This window comes from Anopheles stephensi, chromosome 2 (assembly GCF_013141755.1).
Source record: "Anopheles stephensi strain Indian chromosome 2, UCI_ANSTEP_V1.0, whole genome shotgun sequence".
NCBI classification, from domain to species: Eukaryota; Metazoa; Arthropoda; class Insecta; order Diptera; family Culicidae; genus Anopheles; species Anopheles stephensi.
The window spans coordinates 46,583,932-46,607,958 of record NC_050202.1 but is presented as its reverse complement, the minus strand read 5'-3'; the positions used below and the strand labels follow the sequence as shown (position 1 = coordinate 46,607,958).

General features: G+C 42.5%; 3 protein-coding genes across 9 annotated transcripts in view; all 3 read left to right on the top strand.

The window, feature by feature from the left end:
* Positions 1–3,564: 3,564 nt before the first annotated feature.
* On the top strand, positions 3,565–7,297 carry LOC118506977 (CLIP domain-containing serine protease 14D-like). Its single transcript, XM_036044836.1, has 7 exons — positions 3,565–3,732; positions 3,806–3,978; positions 4,044–4,294; positions 4,379–5,690; positions 5,757–5,920; positions 5,987–6,249; positions 6,330–7,297. The coding sequence occupies exons 4-7, from the start codon at positions 5,612–5,614 to the stop codon at positions 6,919–6,921; spliced, it is 1,098 nt and encodes a 365-aa protein (XP_035900729.1). The 5' UTR covers positions 3,565–3,732; positions 3,806–3,978; positions 4,044–4,294; positions 4,379–5,611; the 3' UTR covers positions 6,922–7,297.
* On the top strand, positions 4,020–4,955 carry LOC118502387 (CLIP domain-containing serine protease 14D-like). The gene is made up of 3 exons (XM_036034609.1): positions 4,020–4,043; positions 4,113–4,294; positions 4,379–4,955. Exons 1-3 carry the CDS (start codon positions 4,020–4,022, stop codon positions 4,953–4,955), a joined length of 783 nt encoding a protein of 260 aa, XP_035890502.1.
* A 4,112-nt stretch (positions 7,298–11,409) lies between the features above and the next one.
* LOC118506972 (neuropeptides capa receptor) overlaps positions 11,410–24,027 on the top strand; it is a 67,203-nt gene continuing 54,585 nt past the window's right edge. The window contains exon 1 of one of the 7 annotated variants that reach the window (XM_036044823.1): positions 11,410–11,487. The gene's annotated coding sequence lies outside the window, so the exon portion shown is untranslated. The other 6 variants (XM_036044822.1, XM_036044821.1, XM_036044820.1 and 3 more) reach the window with 6 other exon arrangements.

The following is a 24,027-nucleotide window of genomic DNA, read 5'->3' as shown; positions in this document are numbered from 1 at the left end:
GCGGTGCTACATCCTGGGTTAGTAGGTCTAAGAATACGCGCAGATTCTGTTGGGCTTTGCCAAAGAGATGGGAATCATCCTCTGATTCCTTCCCACTTCCTATCCCATAGTTTTACTCACTATTGCTTGTCTAGCTTAGTATAGTGTGATTTATTTTTTATTTTTCATCGTTTACTTATAGAGGCTTTGGGTCTTTAAGACCTCATTTGCCCCTTTCCTGTCAATTGTTACATGTGTGATATAACTATTGTGTGTATAGCTTAACTATTTCTTAATTATTATGGTTCGAATAGTGTACAAAACTATTGCGCTATGAATTTATATCTATCTGCTCTGCTCTGTTCTGCTTTTGTTTGTTGGGAGATAGTATGATGGCTAGGTCGGTATCAAGTTGGCAGGCGGCTCGGTGTGTAATGTATCCTTGGCTATCGGTGAGGATGTGGCGGACGGTAATATCGATGCCACAGAAGCTGTAAAGTGGAGGACTGAATCCGTCGAGTAGGTAGGAGTGTGTAAGGCGGGTGTGACCGATGCGAAGACAGGAAAGGACTGATTGGATGTGGCTGGAATCGGGATCGTCCCAGGGTGCGGTGTTGTACTTGAAGAAGCGATGTTTTGTGGAGGGATCTAGGTTGTGCCAGGTGGTGATTCAGTGCTGAGCGACTATTACATTAGTGAAGCGCATGATGTTTTGGCATGAAAGATGGCTGTGCGATTCGGATGGACTGAGCTGACCTTCGTTGGCCAGAAGATCGGTTTTCTCGTTTCCGTCGATTCCTGAATAACTCGGATTCTAGGGCGGTCAGAACATTGAAACTATCGGTGATAGTTCATTGGCCCTTCATCGGCGGCAAGACGGATGGCTACTGCTTCGGCTGAAAAGATAGAGGTGTGGTTAGGGAGCTTGATTGCGCAATTGTCGAGGCTGGAATGGATCCCACAGCCGGCTGAATCCCGATTAACGGAGCTGTCTGTGTAGATGTGGTGATGGTGCTGGTATTTGATCCGGATCAGGTGCGTGAAGATGCTAGTGGCAATGTAACTGCTTTTTCCGGTTCCCCGAAGAGTGTGTTTTAGTTTCCAATCTATGACTGGATTGAGGTGATAGCAGGGATGTTTTCCCCGGCGGGTGGCTTGGATGATCGGAGCGAGCTGGTGATTGGTGAGTTGTTGCAGATAGGTATTAGCTCTGGTTATGAGGGCAGTTGCGCCGATTCCTTTCTCAAAGATCCGAGCTGCAGCTGCGACGAGTCTATTGATGATGAAGAGCTGAAATGGAAGAAACCGCTTTCGCAGAGGAGGGAAACGATCGGGCTGGTGACAAATGCACCAGAGGCGAATTCGGATGATTGTATGGTAGACGGGAACTACTCTCTTATCGAAGGTTGCTCCCTCGCGCGAAACAATTTCGATGGCGTAGCGTAGTTTGGGTAGGAGCCAAACGTTTTTGAACTAAGTGTTGTGGCTCTCAGAACCATGCATTTTGTCGGCAGCATGCATTGAAAGTGGCGACATCGGAATGCAATCCGTAACAAGCGGTGTGGAGAATCGAAGCTTCATCGAGGGAGTTCGACGTAGAGGACGGTGTCATCAAGTTCCCGCAGCGCGAAGCAACATAGGCTGCCTCCCGTTCCGGAACCACGTGGCGACAACCGGACGACGTTCCCGATTCCCACATTACTAACGGAACTCCTCATCCACTACCGAGCTCACCCTGGATATGGTGCATTTCAGCGGCAGGAAAAGAATATGTCTCCCTTCCAAATAGCATATAAGTTCAATGAATTTATTTGGCTAGAATTAAGTATAGTTGAAGAGACATACGGCCTGGCCGTCAATACGAGAAATAAAAAGTAACTATCTTAGTTACTGTAAACTGGTCTAATTGACTACAGGGTGACTCGCACCACATCCCGATAGCCAGCTGATTTGTGTTGTGAAGGAAGTCGGTTGTTGTACTTTTGAGCGTAAGATTGTTAAAACAACAAAAGCCCGTAAAATATGCAAATACCTCAACACATTTTGACGCACACTACCACAGCCAGCACAACCCGGAAGTACGGGAAACCTCGCTTTGGATGTCGTTAGAAACGCTGGACACAAACGATGTTACTCATATTACATTTATCAACACCTGCTACTTAACGCTTGCTCCAATCTAGATGCAATCCAGATCTGTCTAACATGCGCTGACCCAATGCGGCGTTCAACGTCCTCTATCGCTCACGTACTCTGCTTACACGCACGTCATATTATGACCATTGACTGTCTTAACTGAATGGCAACCAGGAAGTTTGGACCATTACAAGATACGCTTTATTTGAGACTTTCTGCACACTGTCGCACGCTGGAACGGCATGTGATACGCCCGTCCTGTCACACAATCCATGGTGATGGCACGCAAATCGTAGTAGGTAGGTCGCGAGTCGAGGCAAACGGTGAGCGATTCGACTGTAACACATTTAAGTAAATGTAGTTATGTTGAAACGAGGACACGGCTCCTCTGTCCGTGTGGATGGCCTAAAAGGACTTTACAGACTGGGTCGTCCGGTGTCGTTCGCATGACATGATCAGCCCACTGGAGCCTGGAGACTTTTATTCGCTGTACGATGGTGAGATCATCGCTAGTATAGCTCGTCATTGCAGCGGCTCCTCCATTGTCCTTCCACACATATGGAGAGAAAAATCCTTCTGAGCATCTTCCTCTCGAACACAGCTTCTGCGTTTCTTTAGTTTTGGACAGAGTCCTTGTCTCAGAGGCGTATGTGAGTACTGGGACTATAAATGTTCTGTACAGTCCCAACTTCGTCCTTCGCGAAAGGTATTTGGAGTGGAGAAGTTTTCTCAGGCTGTAGCAGTAGTGGGTTAAGGTATTCGGAGGCCTTTCTAATTTGGTATAGGGAAACAACAGGACTTCCTTCGCTAACGAGGCCCTCCCTTCTGACGAGGCCCCGTGCGGCCGCTCCTCCCGCTCCTAGGTTGATTCACCAATGGGCTGTAGTATGACTGGTTGGCATCCAGCACCCTTGCGCGAGTAAGCGAAACTATCACTTCGGATTGTAGAGAAGTTAAGTGAAACGAAAGTTTCCTTCCTCTAAGGCGGTAAGGCTGAGAGTGCCGTCCTTTTGTTTTATTCAGATTTAAATATAAGTTTCGTGCTCAAAAGGTATCGGGTGATGAAAGGCAGGATTTAGAGAAAGGACGTAGATAACGGTGATCGTCCGGATGACGATCTTGTGTTGGTTTAGTGCTGATACCGTTGAAGGGATGCAGAATCAGGTACGGACGCTCGGTCGACCGGATGACGATGCAGTGTTGGTTTGGGACTGATACCGTTGAACAGTTTTGATAACTGTATCTATGATTCTGCGTTGTTCCGATGACTCATGTAACTCAACATCAATGTTGTTGTCGGTGCTGACTTTCGACCAAACTATGTCAATAAAGTCCGGGTATTCCCGTTGCCTATTTTTATGTGCAGAAGTAATAGTAAAAGTAGTAGTGGCGATAGCAGTCAGAACAGACTTCTACAGTGATAGTCGCAATCCATATAAAAGCCTTCTTGTGTGAGATTTGAAGCAGTCGATTGGAAGCAAGCCACTTTAAAACATCAAGCCAGTTATAGATCACAGAACACTGTGTTGGTACAGATGATGGAATTGAAACTATTCCATTTTCTTGCGATATTTGCCATGCCTTTGCATGCAGAACAAAATTTTATTTTAATCCGTGGTAAGTATCCGTGGTAACTACGCCGTAATGAACGGAAGTAAGCTAATATTTTTTTAATTTGACACAACAACAGATGGCGAAAACCTTGGCAAATTCTGTGTAAATCCTGTGGGCGAACCGGGCAAGTGCGTTCCCACCTTTGAGTGCGAGGTGCTACTGCCCGTCCTTGGACAAGCGAAAGTGTCCATCAGGGATAGGATATTCTGGGACAGAAGCTTTTGCGGTACATACAAAAGAAGGTCTTTGGTAGGTAGGGGGTATGACTATTGAAGCTGGTAGAACCAACGATGCTTCCTTCGATCGCTACGCAGGTATGTTGTGCAGGTCCACCACCGGATGAGCATCTCAATTTGCCATTGCCTCCGTACTGTGGGGTGCAGCATCAATCGCGTCTTTATGGAGGACAGCTAACGCAGCTCGAAGACTTCCCCTGGACTGCATTGATTGAGTACGCGAAACCGGACGGCAGTTACGGCTATCACTGTGGCGGAACTCTTATCAACCAAGATCACATCGTAACAGCTGCTCACTGCGTTAGCTCCCTGCCTGATGGGTGGAAAGTGTTAGTGAACATACATACGCACAAGACGATTCATTCGGTGAGCAGTGCTGATTGTGATTCCCATTGTTTTTTTTTTCATTCCAGCCACCGGGTACGGCTTGGCGAGTGGGATCTTTCGACGGAGCTAGATTGTGATCACGAAGTCTGCAACGAACCCGTTGTCGATATGAAGATCGCCAAGGTCATCGTGCACGATGGGTTTGATGCGGGGAACGAGAGCCTCAGCAATGATATCGCGTTGATTCGCTTTGAGGCGGAGGTGAATTTTACCGAAACAGTTCGGCCGATATGTCTGCCCCTGGCAGCATCGATTCGAGCAGAAAATATGACGGAACTGTTCGGTACCGTAGCTGGATGGGGAGTAACACCAACAGTCAGCGGAGTTCCGAAGAAGCTGAAGGTGGACGTTGGCCTGAAAGGCGTCCAGGAGTGCTTTCCGAACCTGGAACGTGCAGCTCAGTTCTGTGCTGTGGGCAAACGCTCGGACAGGGAGATATGTAGTGCTGATGCTGGAGGTGGTTTGACTCGGGCTTTCTACGGCTTTCACTATCTTATTGGAATTACTGGAATGGGACAGGTGAAGTGCGGTTCGGTGGATGTGCCTGGAGTGTACACGCGAGTACCAGATTATATTAGCTGGATAAAAGACAATATTGCGTAGTTATTAACTCTGTTAACATCGATAAAAAGGCGCAAATATTTTGGGACATGAATTGAAATATTTTCAAACAACTCGCAAACAGGCGGTTGTTTGAATGTACTTTATTTGAAAGACAAAAAATGTGTCTTAGTGGTTCCCAATGGTACCAGCAGTAGGTTTAATAATAAATTCTGGTAAAACGGATGATTCCGGTTTTTTGTACGAGACCGATCATATCATATGACACATACCGTTGGTGTGGAAGTGTTCCCAGCTTGTAGCTTCGCAAAACACAATGCCGGTGTGGAGACTTGTTTTGGCTGCTGGTTGACAAGTTCCTATAGCCAGCTGATTTGTGTTGTGAACGAAGTCGGTTGTCGCACTTTCGAGCGTAAGATTATTGATGACAACAAAAAACCAGCAAATCTGCTCATAGCTCAAAACATTTTGATCGCCACTAGCACAACCCGGTAGTATGGGAAAACCCGCTTTGGATGCGGTGTATCGCTGTCGCGCGCTGCAGCAATGGTATTGGTGCTGTCAAACGAGTTCGGAAAGTAAGATTCTTGAGTTATACCGTCAGACGTTCAAGCAGTTGAGGTTAATCAGCAAAAAGAGCCAGTTGTGTTGCACCGGGCATTTTGCGGATTTCGATCGTCTCACAGTAGTTAGTCGAAATGAAGATGGGAATGAACATTGATCGGTGTTTGGTGTTGCTGGGAGCTTTAACTACGCTTAATATGGTTCGGACATTAGGTTAGCGGTTTTGTAAATTTTTAACCTAGCAAGTGTTAATACATTACTAATTGGCTTATTCTATAGAGCAAGGTGAAAGCTGTGTAAATCCTGAAGGTAGGCCTGGTAGATGCATCTTGTTTCGAGAGTGTCAACCACTGTTGACTATATACAACAAGTATTTCACAACTCCGGACGAATCGAAATTCCTTGCCGACAGCCGCTGTGGAGAGCTGGAACGCCGAACATTGGTGATTGTGACGATCTGGGGAGAGTGAGTCTGCAACCTGGTGTAAATGACTGACAACTCATTTCAGGTATGTTGTGCAGCAGCCGCTGTTAGTGGGTTACAGACCATCAATGACGCACTACCAACATCACCACAATGTGGCATCCAGCTGTCGGATCGGATCGTTGGTGGTCAGTCCACGGAATTGGAAGAGTTCCCGTGGATGGCACTCATTCAGTACCGGAAACCCCAAGGGTTCTATGGCTTTCATTGTGGCGGTGCGCTAATCAACGCTCGATACATTCTGACAGCAGCTCACTGCGTTCATTCGCTTCCACGTGGTTGGGAACTGTAAGTAGTGCCATCGTTGTTGTTGGTTTGATTGGTTCCTTCTAGCTTACCGTTTGCCCCTTTTTTTCTCCTCACTATAGCTACCAAATTCGACTCGGTGAATGGGATCTTAGCTCGGCGAACGATTGCTTGAATGGAGTTTGCACAGCACAGCCGATCGATATGGAAGCGGAACGGGTTACTGTCCACGACGGTTACAGTGCGCTAGATGTCAGCCATGCACACGATATTGCACTGATACGTCTCACGCATGATGTGCCTACATCGCGAACGGTACGGCCGATCTGTCTACCGGTAGCGAAATCGGATCGAAGCCGGAGCTTTGTCGGCATGCCCAGCTTTGCTGCCGGCTGGGGTAGAACGGAAACGAACGCGGCTAGTGAGAGGAAGCTCAAGGTGCAGCTGAGCGTGCGGGATGTTGATAATTGTTCGCATGTTTACCGAGGTATAAAAGTTATACTGCGAGCAACGGAACTGTGTGCTGGCGGTGAACGTGGGAAGGATTCTTGCACCGGTGACTCGGGTGGACCGCTGATGGCAAGATTTGGCGGTGCCTGGTATGTGATTGGTGTCGTTAGCTTTGGTTTGAACAAGTGTGGCACAGCTGGTTTCCCGGGAGTGTACACCAACGTGTCGATGTACATGGATTGGATTGAGAGTAATGTGTTGTAGACGTGCTAGTTGGAGAATGTGATTAGCGATTAGAGAGTCTGGGGGAATCCTGAAGAATCAGAAAATTCCGTGCAACCCATTTGTTTGACTTTGTGGTAAATTATTGGACGTGCATCTTAACGTTTGATTTGCAAGCAACTGTTATTAATGCCAACATTGTTAATATCAAGTATTCCCGGTCAGTACTTCCTTTCAGGTCCTAATTTATTGGCAATCGCCGTTATAGAGGTTGAGGATCATAAATTAACATCGATGCTCTAGGTTTGTAACAGCAGTGCAATAGTACACTCATATTGATTTGAAAGTTGCACAAACACAATCCGATGTTCCCACATCTCGTGAATAAATAAAACAAATGTCGTTATCTATAACATCATTAATTTTATTATGTAAAACTTTTTACAATTGTCCTTTTTGCACATGCATTTTTTTGAATTTGTTTTTTTTATTGAACATTTAAATTTAACTTGTTTATTTTTAGACATTATTTATTTTCTTCATTACGTTTAGGCGCAAAAGAATATTTAGGTCGATAATTTTATGTATGTTGCTAAGATTATAATTCTTTCTCTTCATATTTGTGAAGCCAATCTTTGCTTTGAGACACTGGACTTAGACTAGTTGCTGATCTAATTCGTAGATCTGAATCGGTTACTGAATGACGTTTTTAATCCAAACACCCAGCCGTCATACCTGTATGTAGGCTGCGTTTTCATTCTACTAATTGACGGACCAGATACATTGATAACTATTCGTTCTATTCCGTTCTGTACGCCGTGGAAGAGCCTATGTCATCCTTCAAGAGGCGTTGCATCCATTTTCATGTCAGTCAGCCCGCCTCGGAAGCAGAGTATCAGTTGATGGTGACGATCACGAGGTAATAGTTACATGTTACCATGATAATAACTTCGTATAACAATGTAAGCAGTGAAATCCGTAGGCAAATCGTACCAACTACGGGATTCACACACTCCTGCAATCCAGAAGACTCAAACAACACACGAAATGCTCAATGTATGAGAACACTGACACGTTCGGTGCTCCTCTACGAGCAGGAATCTTGGACTGTTCTTACAGAAGACGCAAATCCTCTTGTTATTTTTGAGCGCCGGATGCTAAGGATCCGGAGCTTTGGCGGTGTGTGCGTGCAGGGCGTGTTTAGAACGACAATGAACTACGAGCTGTCTAAGCTATTGCTAGAGTGCAGACCGAGTTTGCTGGATACGGATTAGCAATGTCTTAGAGAAGTTGTCTATTAGAATGTCTATCAGAGCAACCGTAAGAACACCTCTGAATGGTAACGGCATTATTCATAACAGAGCTTTGGTTCTTTTTCTTTGGCACTGCAACCTGGTCGACTTAGAAGCTGTTTCCGTGTTCCTTGACTTAAATTATCTTCATTTGATTAGGCAGTTTCTTATAAATGAATGTATTCTGATGCTTATCATCCATCTGTTATGTCAATTAGGAGTATTTTTTTTTTTTGCAAGAAGCAACCCGTTTTTGTTATTCTTAAGTGGAGTTCATTTCGTTAAAATTCCTTTCAATTTAAATTATAATTTTTTTAGAGAATAAAACACACCTCAAACGATTATATATTTGGTTTCTCGTTTCTCTCACAGCGTTACAGCAGCCCACACCGTTTAAGATTGCTTGTTCCGGACGCTTTATTTGTGTTCAAAGAACGAAAAGCAAAACGAACCTGGTAACCGATTTGTTTCCACCGACGGGTTTACAAACGAGGCATTCTATTCTATTGCTCAGCATTTCACGCATTCGAGGGCAGAGGGCTGCTGTGCTTCAGCTTCAGCGTTGAGCTTTGTTGTGCCAATCGACCGGCGACCATCGGTGGTCGAAAGATCGGCTCCATAAACCAACGGCCAGCAATCATCATCAGCGAAGGCATCGTAAATCTTTGCACGCGTTTGGTAAACATTGTTCCTGCTGTGCGCTGCCGAGGAGAAAGCAAACAGCAAAATGATCGGTAAATGGAAACCGGAGCAAATGGAACAAAAAAGCTCAGTTCAACCTTTAATGCTGTTGCTGCCAGTGCAACAAGGGCAAATAAATCACGGGTGTTAATAGGAAGGTGATGTTACGCGGCAAGCACTAAATTACATAGCTCGCCGAACGGATTCTCGCGCAATCGTTGTGGTATCGCCGTGGTATGGTTGTGGTGAAGGGACAACAGAATCGTGTTATATTTTGGGAAATACATCACTGCAAGGAAGCGGTGGGCTAGCAGATTATTAAACTGAAAACGGAAACGGTTCTGTAAAGGAAGCGGGAAATTCCAGATTCATAATCTTCTTTAAGCCTTTTTCTCATTTCTTCTGTAAAAAATCTTTTTACATTTCAAGTGTTTAAGCTATTGCTGTTTTGGGGTTTTTTTGTATAACTACTTTTTTACTTATGAGGAGTTTCAACCGCATTGCGAACTTAACATGCTGAAGAAGTCCTCGATACCACTCACTTTCTAGGGCCAATGTTTGCCATTCCGTCTATTCTCGTCGATGCATCAATGGTTCTTTTGTGATCATATGGATTGCCTAAAAGGCCTTTTGCGGGCTGAATCGACGGTTTCATTCTCTTGACATGTCCAACCCTCCAGAGCCTGGCGAGTTTAAATGACTGCATGATGATAATTGCATTATGGTGGCAAGTATGTCTCATAGGGCTCGTCGTCTTAACCAAAAATCCTTCTTAGCGCCTTCTTTGCAAACGCGGTTAAGAAGTTTTACTCAATTTTAAACAGGGTCCATGTGTCACAGGTGTACTTACGTGAGTACTGGGCCATTTGCTGACTCTTGATCCAAGATAAGATAAGTTTTGGATCGCTTCAAAGGTGCAGTTACCTATGTGTACATCACCCCTGCGTAAATTAGCGTTTGTTGGCAGGGCCGTTAGTAGTTGGGTCTTCATTCTGGGTTTCACCTGGTTGATTTGTGACCCGAATTTTAGTGTCGCATGCTCCATCCTTCGGTAAGCTTCTGCTACGTGAGAGAGTTTCAAACTAATGGTATAGGCGTTTGCCAGGATCTGGACTGACTTGTAAAAGAAGGTCCCCGAAGGTTCTACCTCCAGTTAACGGATGACTCTATCTAATGCTGTAGTGAAATAAAGACCTGCCAAGATTTGCCACCTGGTGAAGATCTGGTCAGTGGTCCATATTCCGTTTCGGATTCCTCTTTGACAATATTCAACTATCTCTTTGACGAATGGGATAAGTCGATCTTGCAATATCAGGGAGAGGATTTTGTAGGCGGAAGTCTTTACAGTAATATCCATGTAGTTGGTACACTTTGGCCTATCTCCCTGCTTTTTTATGAAGCCACTCATTAAGTATTCCATACCATAGTAACTATTTGATTAATTTCTTGTACGAGTGCTGCATCATTATTTTGAATCAGTTTGGTTACCATTCCGTCGGAGATTATTTGTTCTTACGTTGACGGTTCTTGTGGCATGATATTATCTACTAGTGGAGCCATTTTGATCGTTTAATTGATCATTTTGCAATTCGTCAAAATAATGAGCCTATTACGAGAGGAGATCTGACTGGTAAATGACCAGAATTCCATCCTTATTCGGAGGGCACAATACGAATGGAAATATACTGAGATACACAGAACATCCACACATACGATAACAATAATTCTTCTGAGAATTACTTCGAATGTTGTTCTGATAAGAGGAAATGTTTATACGTTAAAGAAGATTTTGTCAGTGTTGTTCTAAGCCTTTTAACATATATCAGAGGCATATGCGAGCACTGAAACTATTAATGTTCTATATAGACCAAGTTTTGTTCCTCTCAACAGATATTTTGCTTGAGAAATTTGTATAGCCTCTTAGAGTCTCAGGAGTCTCTTCCTTTGCATAGACAAAACTGTATTGATCTGCTATTGTTCGATTTTCTGCAGTATTTGATATGTCCTCTTTATTATTTTCCCTGTTAGTTTTGACCCGTGTCTCAAGTAATCAGGTTCCGTTTCGAAAAAAATCAGTCGCGACTTGCCCTTTAGAATATCTGAAATACGATTAGTTAAAAGTCGTATGGGTAGGTGACCTTGGTAGTCAAACAAGCCTTTCAATATATAGTCATGATTTGCATAAAAAAATCATTTACAAAATTAATATTAAATATTTTTAAAAAACTTAATCACCATAAAAACCATTCAACGCTACAAAGCTTTCAATTATTAACCACAGAACAGAGGTGAAACTCAATAGTCCAATGTCAACCAAGTTTACTTCCACCCAAAGCGGCAAACGCATCATAATTGATACCCTTCATGCCGGTGCGGGCTTCAGCATCCAAACGCTACTGGTGGGCACTCACATCGGCGCCGTGAGTGACGACCACGCGTCTCCATCGCCGTAACTCAGCGTCGCACTAGATGGAGTGCTCACCGTGAGTGCCAACCGGTCGCAGTCTCCAGGGCCGATAAAGTACGGCAGCGTTGGCGAAAAGACAGTTATCATTCGTACCGCACGAGCGAAAGGTTCACCCGGTTCCGGTTCTGTCTGGTGTACCTGTGGTGCGTCTTGTGCGGTTCTTATTTGGTACGATTCGGACGGCGTTCCATGCCGCTGCACTCGGTGCGTTACGAAGCGTTACACGTGTGTGAGATTTCAAATAAATTTGTTTAAAAATTCATTTGAAGATGGTTGATCGACGATGTGCAGTGTGAGAAACAAAAAATGCTTCCGTTTGGTGTGCAGTAAGTGACGTGGAGTGCATTAATTATATTTTCCACGATCCATACCGGAGCGGGTTAAGGGTGGATCGTATACTGGCAGCCACACGATCTTGCTCGGATGAGATCTAACCAAACTTGGTTGGTTGGCCCGTTTGCAACGTACGCGTGGGAAGTCACACTTGTTGAATTCATCAGACCAATTGAAGAAGGTGTCGTCTATTGGTTGCGCGTGCACAGTGCTAGATCTGAGTCGATCTTAAGTTTGTCAGCTCGGATAACGCCGCACAGCATATTGGCCAAGCGTTCGGGGTGTTGGTGTGCTGCAGTGATCTGCCAAACGAATAATGCTTTTGATTGGTAAAGTGTGGCTTTAAATGTGTGATCATATGGTATATCTGCAAGCATTCAATTATACGCACAAGGTAAAAAAATTAAAATTGTAAAACTTAGAGTAGATCAGACGAATTATAAAAAATGATCCTATAAATCAATATCATCTTCCAGTTGTCAGGTTGAAGGTAAGTTCCAGTGTGTCAGGTTGTATGTTTATGTGGCGTGAAATCTCATCCCTAAACTCAATTTTACAATTTTACCCAACCATTTCCTCCCGTTCGCTATCAATCGCCCTCTGTCGCATCAAACGCTCGTGAAAATTTATCCCATATATGCTGCAGATTACCGAAAAGCCAATATTGAAATTTCCCCAAATGTGTCGGGGATGTGAGTGAAATGTGTGGTGAACGTTGGGCGGAAAAATAAGGAAAAAGGCAAAAAATCTGCACTGGCTGTGCTGTCCTATGTGAGGTGGTTGACTGTGTAAGTGCAAATCACTGAAGCGTGAAACCGAATTGCGTCGATTAATTTAATTCCATCGATCGGTGATTGAAGGATGCATTTCATCGATTATGGTTGTGCACGAAGCTAGCAAACAAACAAAAACGCATCCGATATGAAATTTTGCGAGCAGTATGACCAACTGAATGAAAAAAGGGAATCCTACGGACTGATCGAATTGAACTCGTGTAATGTTACTGATGTAAGGTGTTGGAGTTCAAAAAGCTATCCTGTCTAAATATTTGTAGCTAAGAGAAGGTAAGGGAAAAAGTAACATGCAGTTACAGTTTATAACGTTCTGAAACCATCATCGAGCGGAGAAGGATGGTGCGCTACAGTTCAGCAAAAAAACAAATCAACAATGAAAAAACATGGTTTCATTAGTGTGTCAATAGGATGTTAGGGGTCATTCAACCGTGTACGCTTTTGGTATTGTTTTTCGATGAATACGTCATGAGTGAAGCGTGCAGTTTCAATTGAAAACGGTTGCCGATAGTTTATTGTGTCTGGTGAAGTGTTTGTGCAAGGCATTAGGTTCGGCAAACAATGGGTCAACTAATTAGGGTGTGTGTGTGTGCAGTGTTGTTCTAACAGGAACTTCGGGACAGGAAGTCGGGGACGCTCACACACACACAGCGTCAAGGATGAACAATCGATGGTCCGTCTGGGTTTAGAGAATGATATGTAGCAGTTCATATCTGGTCATTGGGCAAGTGGGAAGGATGTTGGATGGCTAATTGGTTCATATTTGAAGTGTACTTATCAAACTCCATTGAATTGTGTAGTTCTTTGGAAATTTGAACCGCGGCTAAAACGAAACAAAGCAAAATCATATTGAAGGATAATGTTCTCGTTACCAACTTCTTTAACAATGCACTTAGAATTAGCAAATTGTAGAAATACCTCTTCTTGACCATTTATTTGTGTTTTACCTTTAAGATAGCTTGAAGCAGCTCTAACGTGGCAATGTGGTGCGTTAAATTTTTAAATAAAATCACATTTAAGTTGATTTCACTTGGGGCGACCCGCTGGCAGATGCATTAGCGGCGCCGGTCTTCATACGGCAGGACTGGGGTTCAAGTCTCATCTGGGCCGTTCCCCCATAGTGAGGACTGACTATTCAACTATGCAGATTCATTAAGTCTAGTAAGTCAAAAATGGCAGGCTTGACCTAATAATAGGTCGTTAGGCCAAACAAGAAGAAGAAAAAGTTGATTTCAAGAACATGAAACATTTAAAAAAGAGAGTAATATCAGCGACTGATTATAGTATGATTTTTTATCGATCTGTTCAAACAGTTGGTTGGCTGAAACTCATAACACAAAATAATCGAAATTTATCATAAAGAAGAAAACTATCGATTTTTACCAAACAAGTTTTAGGTAATGTGAACTATATAATGACTAACAAGAATTATTCATAACACGTAGTTTAATAGTCAGTCCTTTTGGTCCGGTTGCGTTTTAGTTCTAGATTCTGTTAAGAGAAAGTATGGCATCGCTAATGTTAGCCCTCGGACTACCACTAGATCCACGTATGTAGGAAGGGACTGTTTATAAAAAATTGAGATATTTTAATGTATGTATCTGGAAATGGTCTTGAATGTAAATAAGGGCTCTTTCCTAGTTTGTAGCTACTTCAACAACATAAGAGACTGAAAGCTTCTTTATTCAAAACACCTTACGCAACGGACTGCTAAGAACCAATAAACCTTCAATACTCATGATATGAAGTCTATCTGAAACTGTCGACAGCCTTTTAGCAGCTTTCGAGATGAAAATGCTCAGAAGAAATGGTCCCTTTTGGTTCTTTTTCCATTTGCGTGGAAGGATACTTGACGGGGCGATACAACCACGAGCTATACGAACTGTAAGATGATCTTACCATCGTACAGTGAATAAGACTTGCCAGGCTCCGGTAGGATGATCAAGTCTGGAGAATGGCACCGGACGACCCAGCACGTAAAGTTTTTTCATGCCGTCCAATTGGAGTCCAGACGAGATGCGTCCGCCAGGAAAGTCGAGATAATAGATGGCAAACCTTGAGGCTGAACCGCGAACTTCAAGTTCAAGTTCAACACGTGAACCGTAAAAATCGAAATCGAAATATTCATATAGAGCGTTCGTAAAGCTTTCTTACAAATAGTTCCTCTTTCACTGTAGTTGCGAGACATTTCCTCCTCTGAACCATGAAAGGCCGCCTTATCAAGGGTGTACATGATTCTTAAATCATAACTGTTATTGTAAGAGAGATATGTTGGATTGAATGAACTCATGCTCATTTGATTTTGTTTCATTAAGAATCACGCACCATGCTGCTGTTTTTAATACAACTTCTATTTAAAGTTTAAATGCATTAAATTCAATTGAATTATCGTTGGCTTTAAGAGTATTTCATTTTTATTTCCGACTTATCCGATAAACGAACAATATGAAATCAATTTTATTAACGTTGATAGAGATTGTAAAAGACACAACGGATGTATCTATTCAAGAGTAATAACAATACTCCCCAATTCCACAAATATGATCGCCATTACAATCCCGCAAAGCGAAACGTAACAAAATCTCTTCCAGCCATTTCCCTTTTTCCCAACCATCCCCACCCCAAGAGCATTGAGCTCCACATACATTGGGAATGTTTTCAATTTCGTCTCAATTTCACTAATGGCCATCCACCGAGGTTATGCCCCGAAATCAGTCGAGCTGTTCGCCGAGCTGGTGCGCGGTTCAATCGATTCGTCTCGGTCTCGGGCTCGGCCACACCACGTTCCGGGAGCATTATTATATTTATTTTTCCACAACATAAACAAAGTCACACCTTTCGCTCGCTGTTTTGTGGGAGGATATGGTGAAGAAAAATACGCACACGTGTTGAATTAGAAGATGATCTGTGGAGAAGCAAAAGGAAAAAAGTAAAGCGAGGAGAAAAAAAACATAATCGAAAATAAAAACAATAATCCATGTCTACGAAGTGTTGGGTTCAGTAAACATATCCACCGGTTGTTTGTGTGTACAAACCACTGGAAGCGGTGTAGGGCAACCGATAATTTGGTGGTGCGAAAAAATGGCCATGCTTGCACCCAACATCTCCAATATTACATTCGCGCAGCTTAAAGCAGCACATATGGATATAGCAAAAACTCCAATATTTATGCACCATTATTGTTCTTGTACTAGAAAAAAAGATCACCTTTTTTATTATTTTGAACATGATCTTCAGCACTGTGTCTTCGACACGATTCGGCCAGGACAATAGTGCTTCGACCATAAAGAATTTCAAATGAATGTCAAAAAACTTTTCCACTTTTCACTGGAGGCGGACGCTGGCTGCCACCGGTGGAAGCGGAAAAGCTCGTAAACCATCCGGCGATAGCATAAGCTTCTAAATCATGTTTCATCTCAGCAGATCTCGTTTCGAGAGGTGATTCAAGCTCGTCAAACTTAAGTCATCCCGCACTCGCTTAGGGGTAACTTTATTTGCTCGCCCGGATCCGGATGGAGACGCGGAACCGGGCGTTGGGAGAAACCATTTCCTGGAACATGGTTCGCATAAGGAGCTTGTTTATCTGAGCGTTGGATTTTGTTGTTTTTGCTGCTTGAATTTCGTTGCAGCGTTACTGAAAAGTTTTTACCACAGCTTCCACCGTAAAGGAAAGGTGAAGTCAGATGTTATGCGAAGCGTTGGTCCTGGACGCGTTGGATGGGATATTATGAGGTGCCAAAGTTCGTTATTTGGTTTGCACATCACCGTCGTCGAATGCGATCGATTTGAAAATGTTAGGTCGAATAGGTAGTGTAATGATGACCCATTCGAATGCCATTATGAAGATGGTGTTAATATAATCGCTTTGGGTATGGAATCTTCCGTTTCCTTTTGGGACTTTAACTTGAAGATGGAAACCGATTGATAAGACACCTTATGATCCAAAGCTAGTTAAATTAACTGTGAATAGAAAACCCTCTCGATGTGTTTGTCTATCCGTCCGGAAGTGTTACTAGGATCTGAGAATCTAAAGATCCGTGCATTCCGTCTCAGAAAAACGCTTTGCAGATTCTGGCCCGTTTTACGAGCGTCAGCAATCGAGCTTATCTGGTTGCGGATGTAAATTTTATACTCGACGCAGTCAGCCTCAGCATGGTATGGTAATATTTTTAAGGCGTGGAATACTCAAGTACAAACCACGACCGGATTGCCTTAACCACACACACACACGCACATAAACTCGTTTCGGATTGTGTTAAGGTAAAGTTTTTCGTGCTGTTTTGTGGCAACCAGCATCTTGAAACTGATGAAAGCCGAATGAATATATCAAAAGTTGCCCTGCCCGAGTGGGGAGAACTCTTGAGATGTTGGTCGGGAGGTTGCTCCCGAGAATCTCCACCGAGATAACAGATCGTAATTATCCGCAGACTTAACCACGGATTCACGGAGTGTGTGTTTGTTTGTTTTGTTTGACTATTTGTTGGTTTGTTTGCTTGTTTGCATGGTGTTTGGTTTTCATTCTTGAAAACTTCCACCACATGCCCTCTACTTATGGATGTGCTATCGGAACACACACGTCCCGGTATATTTTGGTGACCTTAACAATGAATGCTGTGGATCAGACAGGGAAGATTAAGCTGTGTAATTAAGGCGTTTATAAGTTATTATTACAAGTTTTCAGTTATTTTTGAATTCACATATTTTCATTCAAAAATTTGCAAGAGTGACATTTACTTTAAAAGTATAAAATGTTAAATTGGCGAGGAAAGAAATAAATAAGGTTTTTACCGGCACCGTTAACTTACAGCCAAGTGTTTCCGAAACTCTTTCAAACGTTTCAGCTATCGTATCTGAAATTGGACATTTCTACATCAACTTGAGCAGAGTTCAATTTGAACAGATGCCTGAACGGTGGTTTACCTGAAAGTGTCTCCTATTGTAATTGTGCATAGTCTGCTACATCTTCACCAGGGTCCAAAAATGCCTCATTTCATTACTTGTTATTCCCGGAAACCCTAGAGTTTCGAGACGAAAAGGAATATGAAGAGAAGACTCGTGCTAGAATTGCTAGATTATAGCAAATTGCTAATGATGTGAACTACATAGACCACCAATTTAATGCATCAATCTAGTATACACACATTTAAACAATTTGGGTCGTTTTCATCAGTTCTCAAAAAGTGCCAATAACTTCTCCTTAAGCGCTGCAACCTCGAGAGGCTAGCTTTTTTGCCTTTTCTAGCGGTCTAATAAGATTTTTTTTATGTTTGTTTTAAGGCATTCATTAGAGGCTAAAATGTTGCATAGAGTGATTGTTCAAAGTAATGACCATATTTACCAACAACGGGGGTGACCCGGTGAGAAAGACACCAGCAGCGCCGAAATCTCAAAACAATTGCATTATTATCTAGGTTTCAACATCCCCAATACTCCTGTTGGTTGCTAACCCCTGCCAGATTGGCGACGTGCAAACACTCGTCCACCTGCCAACGCACATTAATAAAGCTCCGATCTGAAGTACTCATCTTCATCGACCAGCTTCTTGAGTGTGGTTTGATTGCTCTCTGCCATAGCGAGGACCGTGCTGGTATACGCACTTTTTTCATTCGCGCCCAACCCTCCAAAAAACCCTTGTTTGCCGGTGTATCATTGTTTGATCGAGATTCTCAAGGTTAATTAAAGCCTGATCAGTAGCCCTGGCTTCATTGGCCAGCTTCATGACGTAGCTTGCCCATTAAACATTGAACTATTTACCAAATTATGGAGCCTGTTTGAGTTTCGAACTGTAATTTTAGGAGGGTGAAAACGAATGCCTCGTGGAGTGTAACGAAGCTAACAGTAGTCCATCATCAATATCGCGCGAAAGCTACAGCGCGAAAACAGACTACCACGGCAAACAACAAAATGGCTAGTAGTTGTGCAGCGAGAGAGAGAGAGAGAGAAAGCGATCAAGTTCACAAATTCACAAACTGCTGGAAAAGATTTGCTTCCGTGCCCTGCGGTGAAATGCGAGAGTTCTTGAACAAACTTAACAAAGCTCCTCAGGGCCGTTCCCTTTCAAGCTTCAACCTTGTCTCTCCTAGCTGATTGAACTTTGGCAAACTGTGCGCCAAGTTTGGCAAAAGTGACATCGATTATAGGTTAGGAAAATTAATTATGCCTATCGTAGGGCTCGTGTTCCGTTTAAATAATGCTTCCCATCGCTTCACCGGTATGAAGTTGTGGCCCTGGCCCTGGTTCCGGAAGGTGAAAATTAATTTCCAAACCTGTGATTTATGCCATGTTGATGTCGTACGGTTTTGTCGGGCGGCTTGTTGCCCTTTATTGCGCTGCTAGAAGTATCATCCACCCGGAACCAGTCAGTCTCAGCAGTAGCGGCACCAAGTAGCTCTAGAGCGAATGCTTGTCATATTCGACACCGATAGCGATATTTTCTGCAAGATCCCATCCATTTCCATTCTTAATGATGAACTTCTCGGAATCCGCTTACAGCAGCCGCACTCACTCTTCTCGTTCCGGTTGTTTGGTGATACCGGCATGTGGGATGCTGTTAGTTTTATGCCCAGCATGGTTTTTGGTGTAGGGAATTGAGGCTCTGAGCCCGAACCGAGAGCATCACTGCGTGCCAGAACGAAGTGTTTTGGCTGTGGTGGAGAAAAACGCGTTCTTCGCGTTATGTTTGCTCTGTAGCGAACAATTTTCCCTTGCTTTGCCACGCACAGGCAAGCACAACACAACCTTCGGCAAGGCTCGCTTTGTGCTGAGATAAACCGAACCCAACGAAAAAAACCTCCATTCCTAGGCTAATATATGGCTTAAACCGAGCGAAATGCATGCTGATGAGTATGGAGAATTGATAGGTTCGTTTGTTTCTTTTTGTACTCCATTTGAAAGCCACGTGTGACCTTTGCTGGCAATAGCAAAGGAATAGCTAAGCAGTAAAAAAAAAACATTGAGCCACCCAAATAAAACGAAGCATATTTTCACTTGCCGCTGCCCGTCTGGCAGACGTTCTTGGTGAACGAACCAACAGAGTGCGCGACTAAAGGAAGCATAATTTTATTGATTTGAATTGTGTGGGCGATTCTTTGATGGTAAAGTGTGGCTTGACGCGTTTCACTCTAGTTAACCATCCTCAGAAGCGGGACCACCATTAAATGCTTTCAGGGCGTCTAATATTTATGCGTACCGCTTGCCAGTGTCACGCTGCTGACGCCGTTGATGATAACCCATTTTTATTGCTCCCCATTTTGACTCTTTGATAGTGATGGGTGGTGAATGGGAAGGAATAGAAGAAAAAAAGAGCTTGAGAGTAGAACAAAAACCCATTGTCAAATAATATAAAAAAAACGGAACCGATTCAGCAGTTCATTTTCCGGCCAGCGTCCTTTGCCCATCATCGGAGTGTCACTTTTATGGAAACGAATTTGGTTTTTCTTTTGGGTAGCGTATAAGAGAGCACGGAAAAAAGGCAAAGTTGAGATGACGGGCAACGTTTAGGATATTCATTTTCGAATAAATTTAGCCGATTGTCATGGTAGAAAGGACAGACGGACGGGCTGGAAGGATTTTCCTTCCCCATGGAACAAATTGTTGCCGAATAAAGTGTACTTGGTGAGGGTATGTGTTTTTGTGTACGTTGTCTGTGTGCGGAGACAAATATTGATAGAGATACAATCTTGGATGAAAGATGAAAGGGAAAGCACGATACGACAACAGTGCACAACGCCCCGGTACGGCATTTTGGAAAATCATTTGGGTTCTCCGTTTGGCTGGATCGGGTGGGTAGATTTGTTAGGGTTGGGAACAAATCTGAATTTTAAGTGAAATCAGCAAGCGCATTATTATTGCTGTTTTTGGGGGACAAGGTACGCTAAGCAGGGGATCGGGTGTGTGCTTGTGTACCCATTGACAACACAGTAGTCACAAATGAGACGCAAAAGGGGTTTCCAGTTCGCTCGGTAACGTTTTAATGCAGTGTCACGAAAAACGTGTAACTTTTGTGATAAAAAGATAACTCTGGTCCGAAAAATAACTAAGGTTATTAATGCTGGGAGCGTGTTGGCGCAATGGCTATTAACAGGGTGCTCTAGCAAAGGGTCCTCAATAGTTGACACCGTTTGTTGAGGGTTCTAGTTAAGATCGGTTTATTTGGGGTTTTCAAACAAGTGATGGAGCTTGATTCGAACTTTGGTCCGCCAATCCTTTTGAAGCGAACTAACGAGTCCTGGATATTTTTTGTTTATTGTTCAGTTTGAGTTTCGTGTGAATGTTTTCTGGTCAAGGACAGTCTGGAAATTTATTTATTTCTTTGACGACAATTCTATAATCTAGCGCTCTATCTATCAATCATGCAATCAAATTACCGCAGCGTTATCAGTTGATTTGTGATAACTATCGAGCAGAAATAGTTGTGGAACTCATGCTAAGTGTTTTATCGCTCAGCTGAAAAACGTTTGAAATAGTGAGACACTTCCCGATGACCAATTCTATCTTCCTCAAGTTTTTATAGAACAGAGAGAGAGAGAAAGTCTAGATGAACGTAAACAATTCCGATAGGAGACAGGATCCTGACAACTCTACAGTTTTGTAGAACCGTTCCAATGCAACAGAAATTTAAGAGGGAATTATGGATATTGTCTACAAGAAGTAGATTAACATTGTGACGATCACTCAAAATTAGGTGTAAACCGCTCTGATGGACAAAGTAATTGTTTGGACTTACTCTGTTACGAAGGACCCAATCCATTCACTGTCAGTCCAATGTGGACTTGCATCTGAAAGCTGTGATTGAACTCAAGATAAAATTTGATAATAATTTTGTTTAACATTGCCATGGCCGAGGTTCAAGCACAGGATCCTTGTAGCAGTTGCTTTGAATAGTTCTTAAACTTTACTTTCGAATTTTCAGGGCCTTACGACCTTTTAGGTCATGCCTACCATTTCTGGCTTACTAGACTGATTGTTACCGCATAGTGGGATAGACCGTTCTCATTATGGCGGAACGGCTCAAATGAGATTTGAATCCCGGTTCTGCCATGTGAAGAACGGCGTCGCTAACGTATCTACCACGAGGCCGCCCCCATGAACTAAATCAAATACATTGAGTTATCCGAGGCATGGTTTCATTGTTATAGCTCACTAAAATTAGTCCATTACCAATGCAAACGTATTGATGCATAATTAATGCAATGCAAGGTATTGTTTAACTCGGCAAATCCTGAAACCGAATCCCATTCGGACCATCGCATTTACACATAACTTAGAATCAATCGTTTACTGATTTTTTTAATTTATTGAATTTAATTAATAGGAATCTCAATTTCTGTTTTCTTCTAAATGTGCCTCGTAAAAATGGAATTTGAACCGAGTCCTGTCGTGTGAAGATCGATGCTGCTAACGCCTCGGTTACCGGACCGTCCCATTCTCTATTTTGAGTTTACATATTTCCGCTTAATTTATCGTTTCCAACATTGTGAAATGAGAGATTTTTACCCGGCGTATGGTGGTATATAAGAAAAACATGCCATGCTCAACATCCTGCCATCCACACGGTCGTAAATTTTACAAAACAGCCAAATGGATCTCTATGAACATAATCTTGGATTGAGGGTGGCGCATAGCGGCTTTAAAGGCAAGGAAGGAAACGAAAGGTGAAATGAATTATTTTTAAAATGTGATTGCATATATTTGATTTAATATCCAGCATTCCCACGGATTACTGCTGCTGAGTTTACAGCTCCGTAAGCAGAATCATTTAGAAGCCGGCGAGTGTGTTACTTGTGAGGTGTTTTTTTGTGACGAAGAAAATCCGGAAGAACCTGGTAAAAGGTGAACGGATTCATAAGTGTACTTCATGAATTAGTAATGCTTTTTCCTGAGGCTTGTTTTCGTTAGCTGCATGCGAGAGTGTTTAAGTATCGTCTGGCACTTTCATTTGTTTTTCATTAAATATCAAAAGAGGAGCGTTCCCTATTGGGCATTTTATTAGATTTTCACCTTTTATGTGATTCCTTTTACTTTATTTTATGAAATACTTTAAAGGATTAACCAGTTTGAGTTTGATTGAAGTACAGACCATCCAAAAGAAATTTCCCTTTATCTATCCGGTTATCTGTAAACTATTCAATACAAGCCCATAGTAGCTGCATATTGTGAACAAGTTCTTCAGCACAGCACTACAAGCGTACGAGTTGAACTTGGCAATGGAGGCTATCACCGGGCGAACGGTGCCGTCATATTCCGGTTGTGGTCACGAACCGGTGGTGCACTGTGGTCCACTGACGTCGGCAAACAACTGGCTGCTGGAATGTGGTCAACTCTTGTAGGCCTTTAAGTGCGGCTGCCGAACTGTAGCAGCACATTGACGTTACAAACCGCCGTGTGAGGCGCGTGCAGTTTGCGTACGGATTCAATTCCACCCAGACCGGTTCCATGGGTCTATGGACTCATTGGCTTGCAGTGAGTTGTGCCCATATCTGCGCAACCCAATACGTGGGTGGCTAATGCTTTCGATTTCCATCTGGGTGTGGAATGAGAATGTAACGCATACAAAAATTATTCTTTTGCGCACGCGGCGGCGTTTTAATTAAAAGGGTTTACATTTTTAAAGCAATCCATTAGCGATGATTTAACGCGAGTGTGTATGATTTATGCAATAGTTAATAAAGTTAAATTTTTTAAAGAGAAAAAAAAATTCTAGTGAAAGACTGAATTTGATGATAAAATTTTAAATGCAGTCCTCTAGAGCAATTATTTTTACAATTAAGTCGATTTAAAGTTTTAACATATATAATAAAAATATATTAATTTTTATATACAGTGATTGACGATAAATCAAACTTAGTCTCTTATGCCATTCTGATTCAAAAGCGGAGAAGTGGAGAAAAAATGTTAAACAATGAAATAAAATTTAATAAATAAGATGAAATTTGTTTTCAAAACAACGAGAACGAAGTAAAAAGAAAATCTCACTTTATTGGGTTTTTCTTAACATTTGTTTCTTTGGTTATTTATTTTGGTACGGCTTAGATAAATTATTAAATGCATCATTTTGGTCTCAATGGTTTGAAATTTTTATCTGTTTAATAAACACATATTTATGTTAATTTAATAAATATTATAGTTGTCCGGAACAGTAATTTATTGAATAGAATGAATTGTTTTCTTGTAATAACATCTTCAAAATACAAATATCTCTACAAAAGCATGCAGAAAGAATTTTCATTTTATAGCAATGGTAGTTCCTCTTCTAGCAATTACAAAACACTGCATTTACTAGAACTCCACATTAATATTGTAAAAACCCACCACCAAGCCATACAGAGATTCAAAAATGTTTTTCAAGTGGTAAGAGTAGCGCATTTTTAAAACCCTTACTTTTCCAAAAGGTAGCAAGCAGTAGCATCTGCTGCAGCACTGGTCGTTGTCAGCACTTTTTACATCAGCTACAATCACGTGGCTCGCATTTGGTCTTGTACAAGTTTTTACGCGAAAGCATAATTTGTTCAGTTACATTTCGCAGGACAAAGTTGAACGTTGAAAATGGCTGCACAGGCCAGGTACCTTAAACACTGTTGTTTGA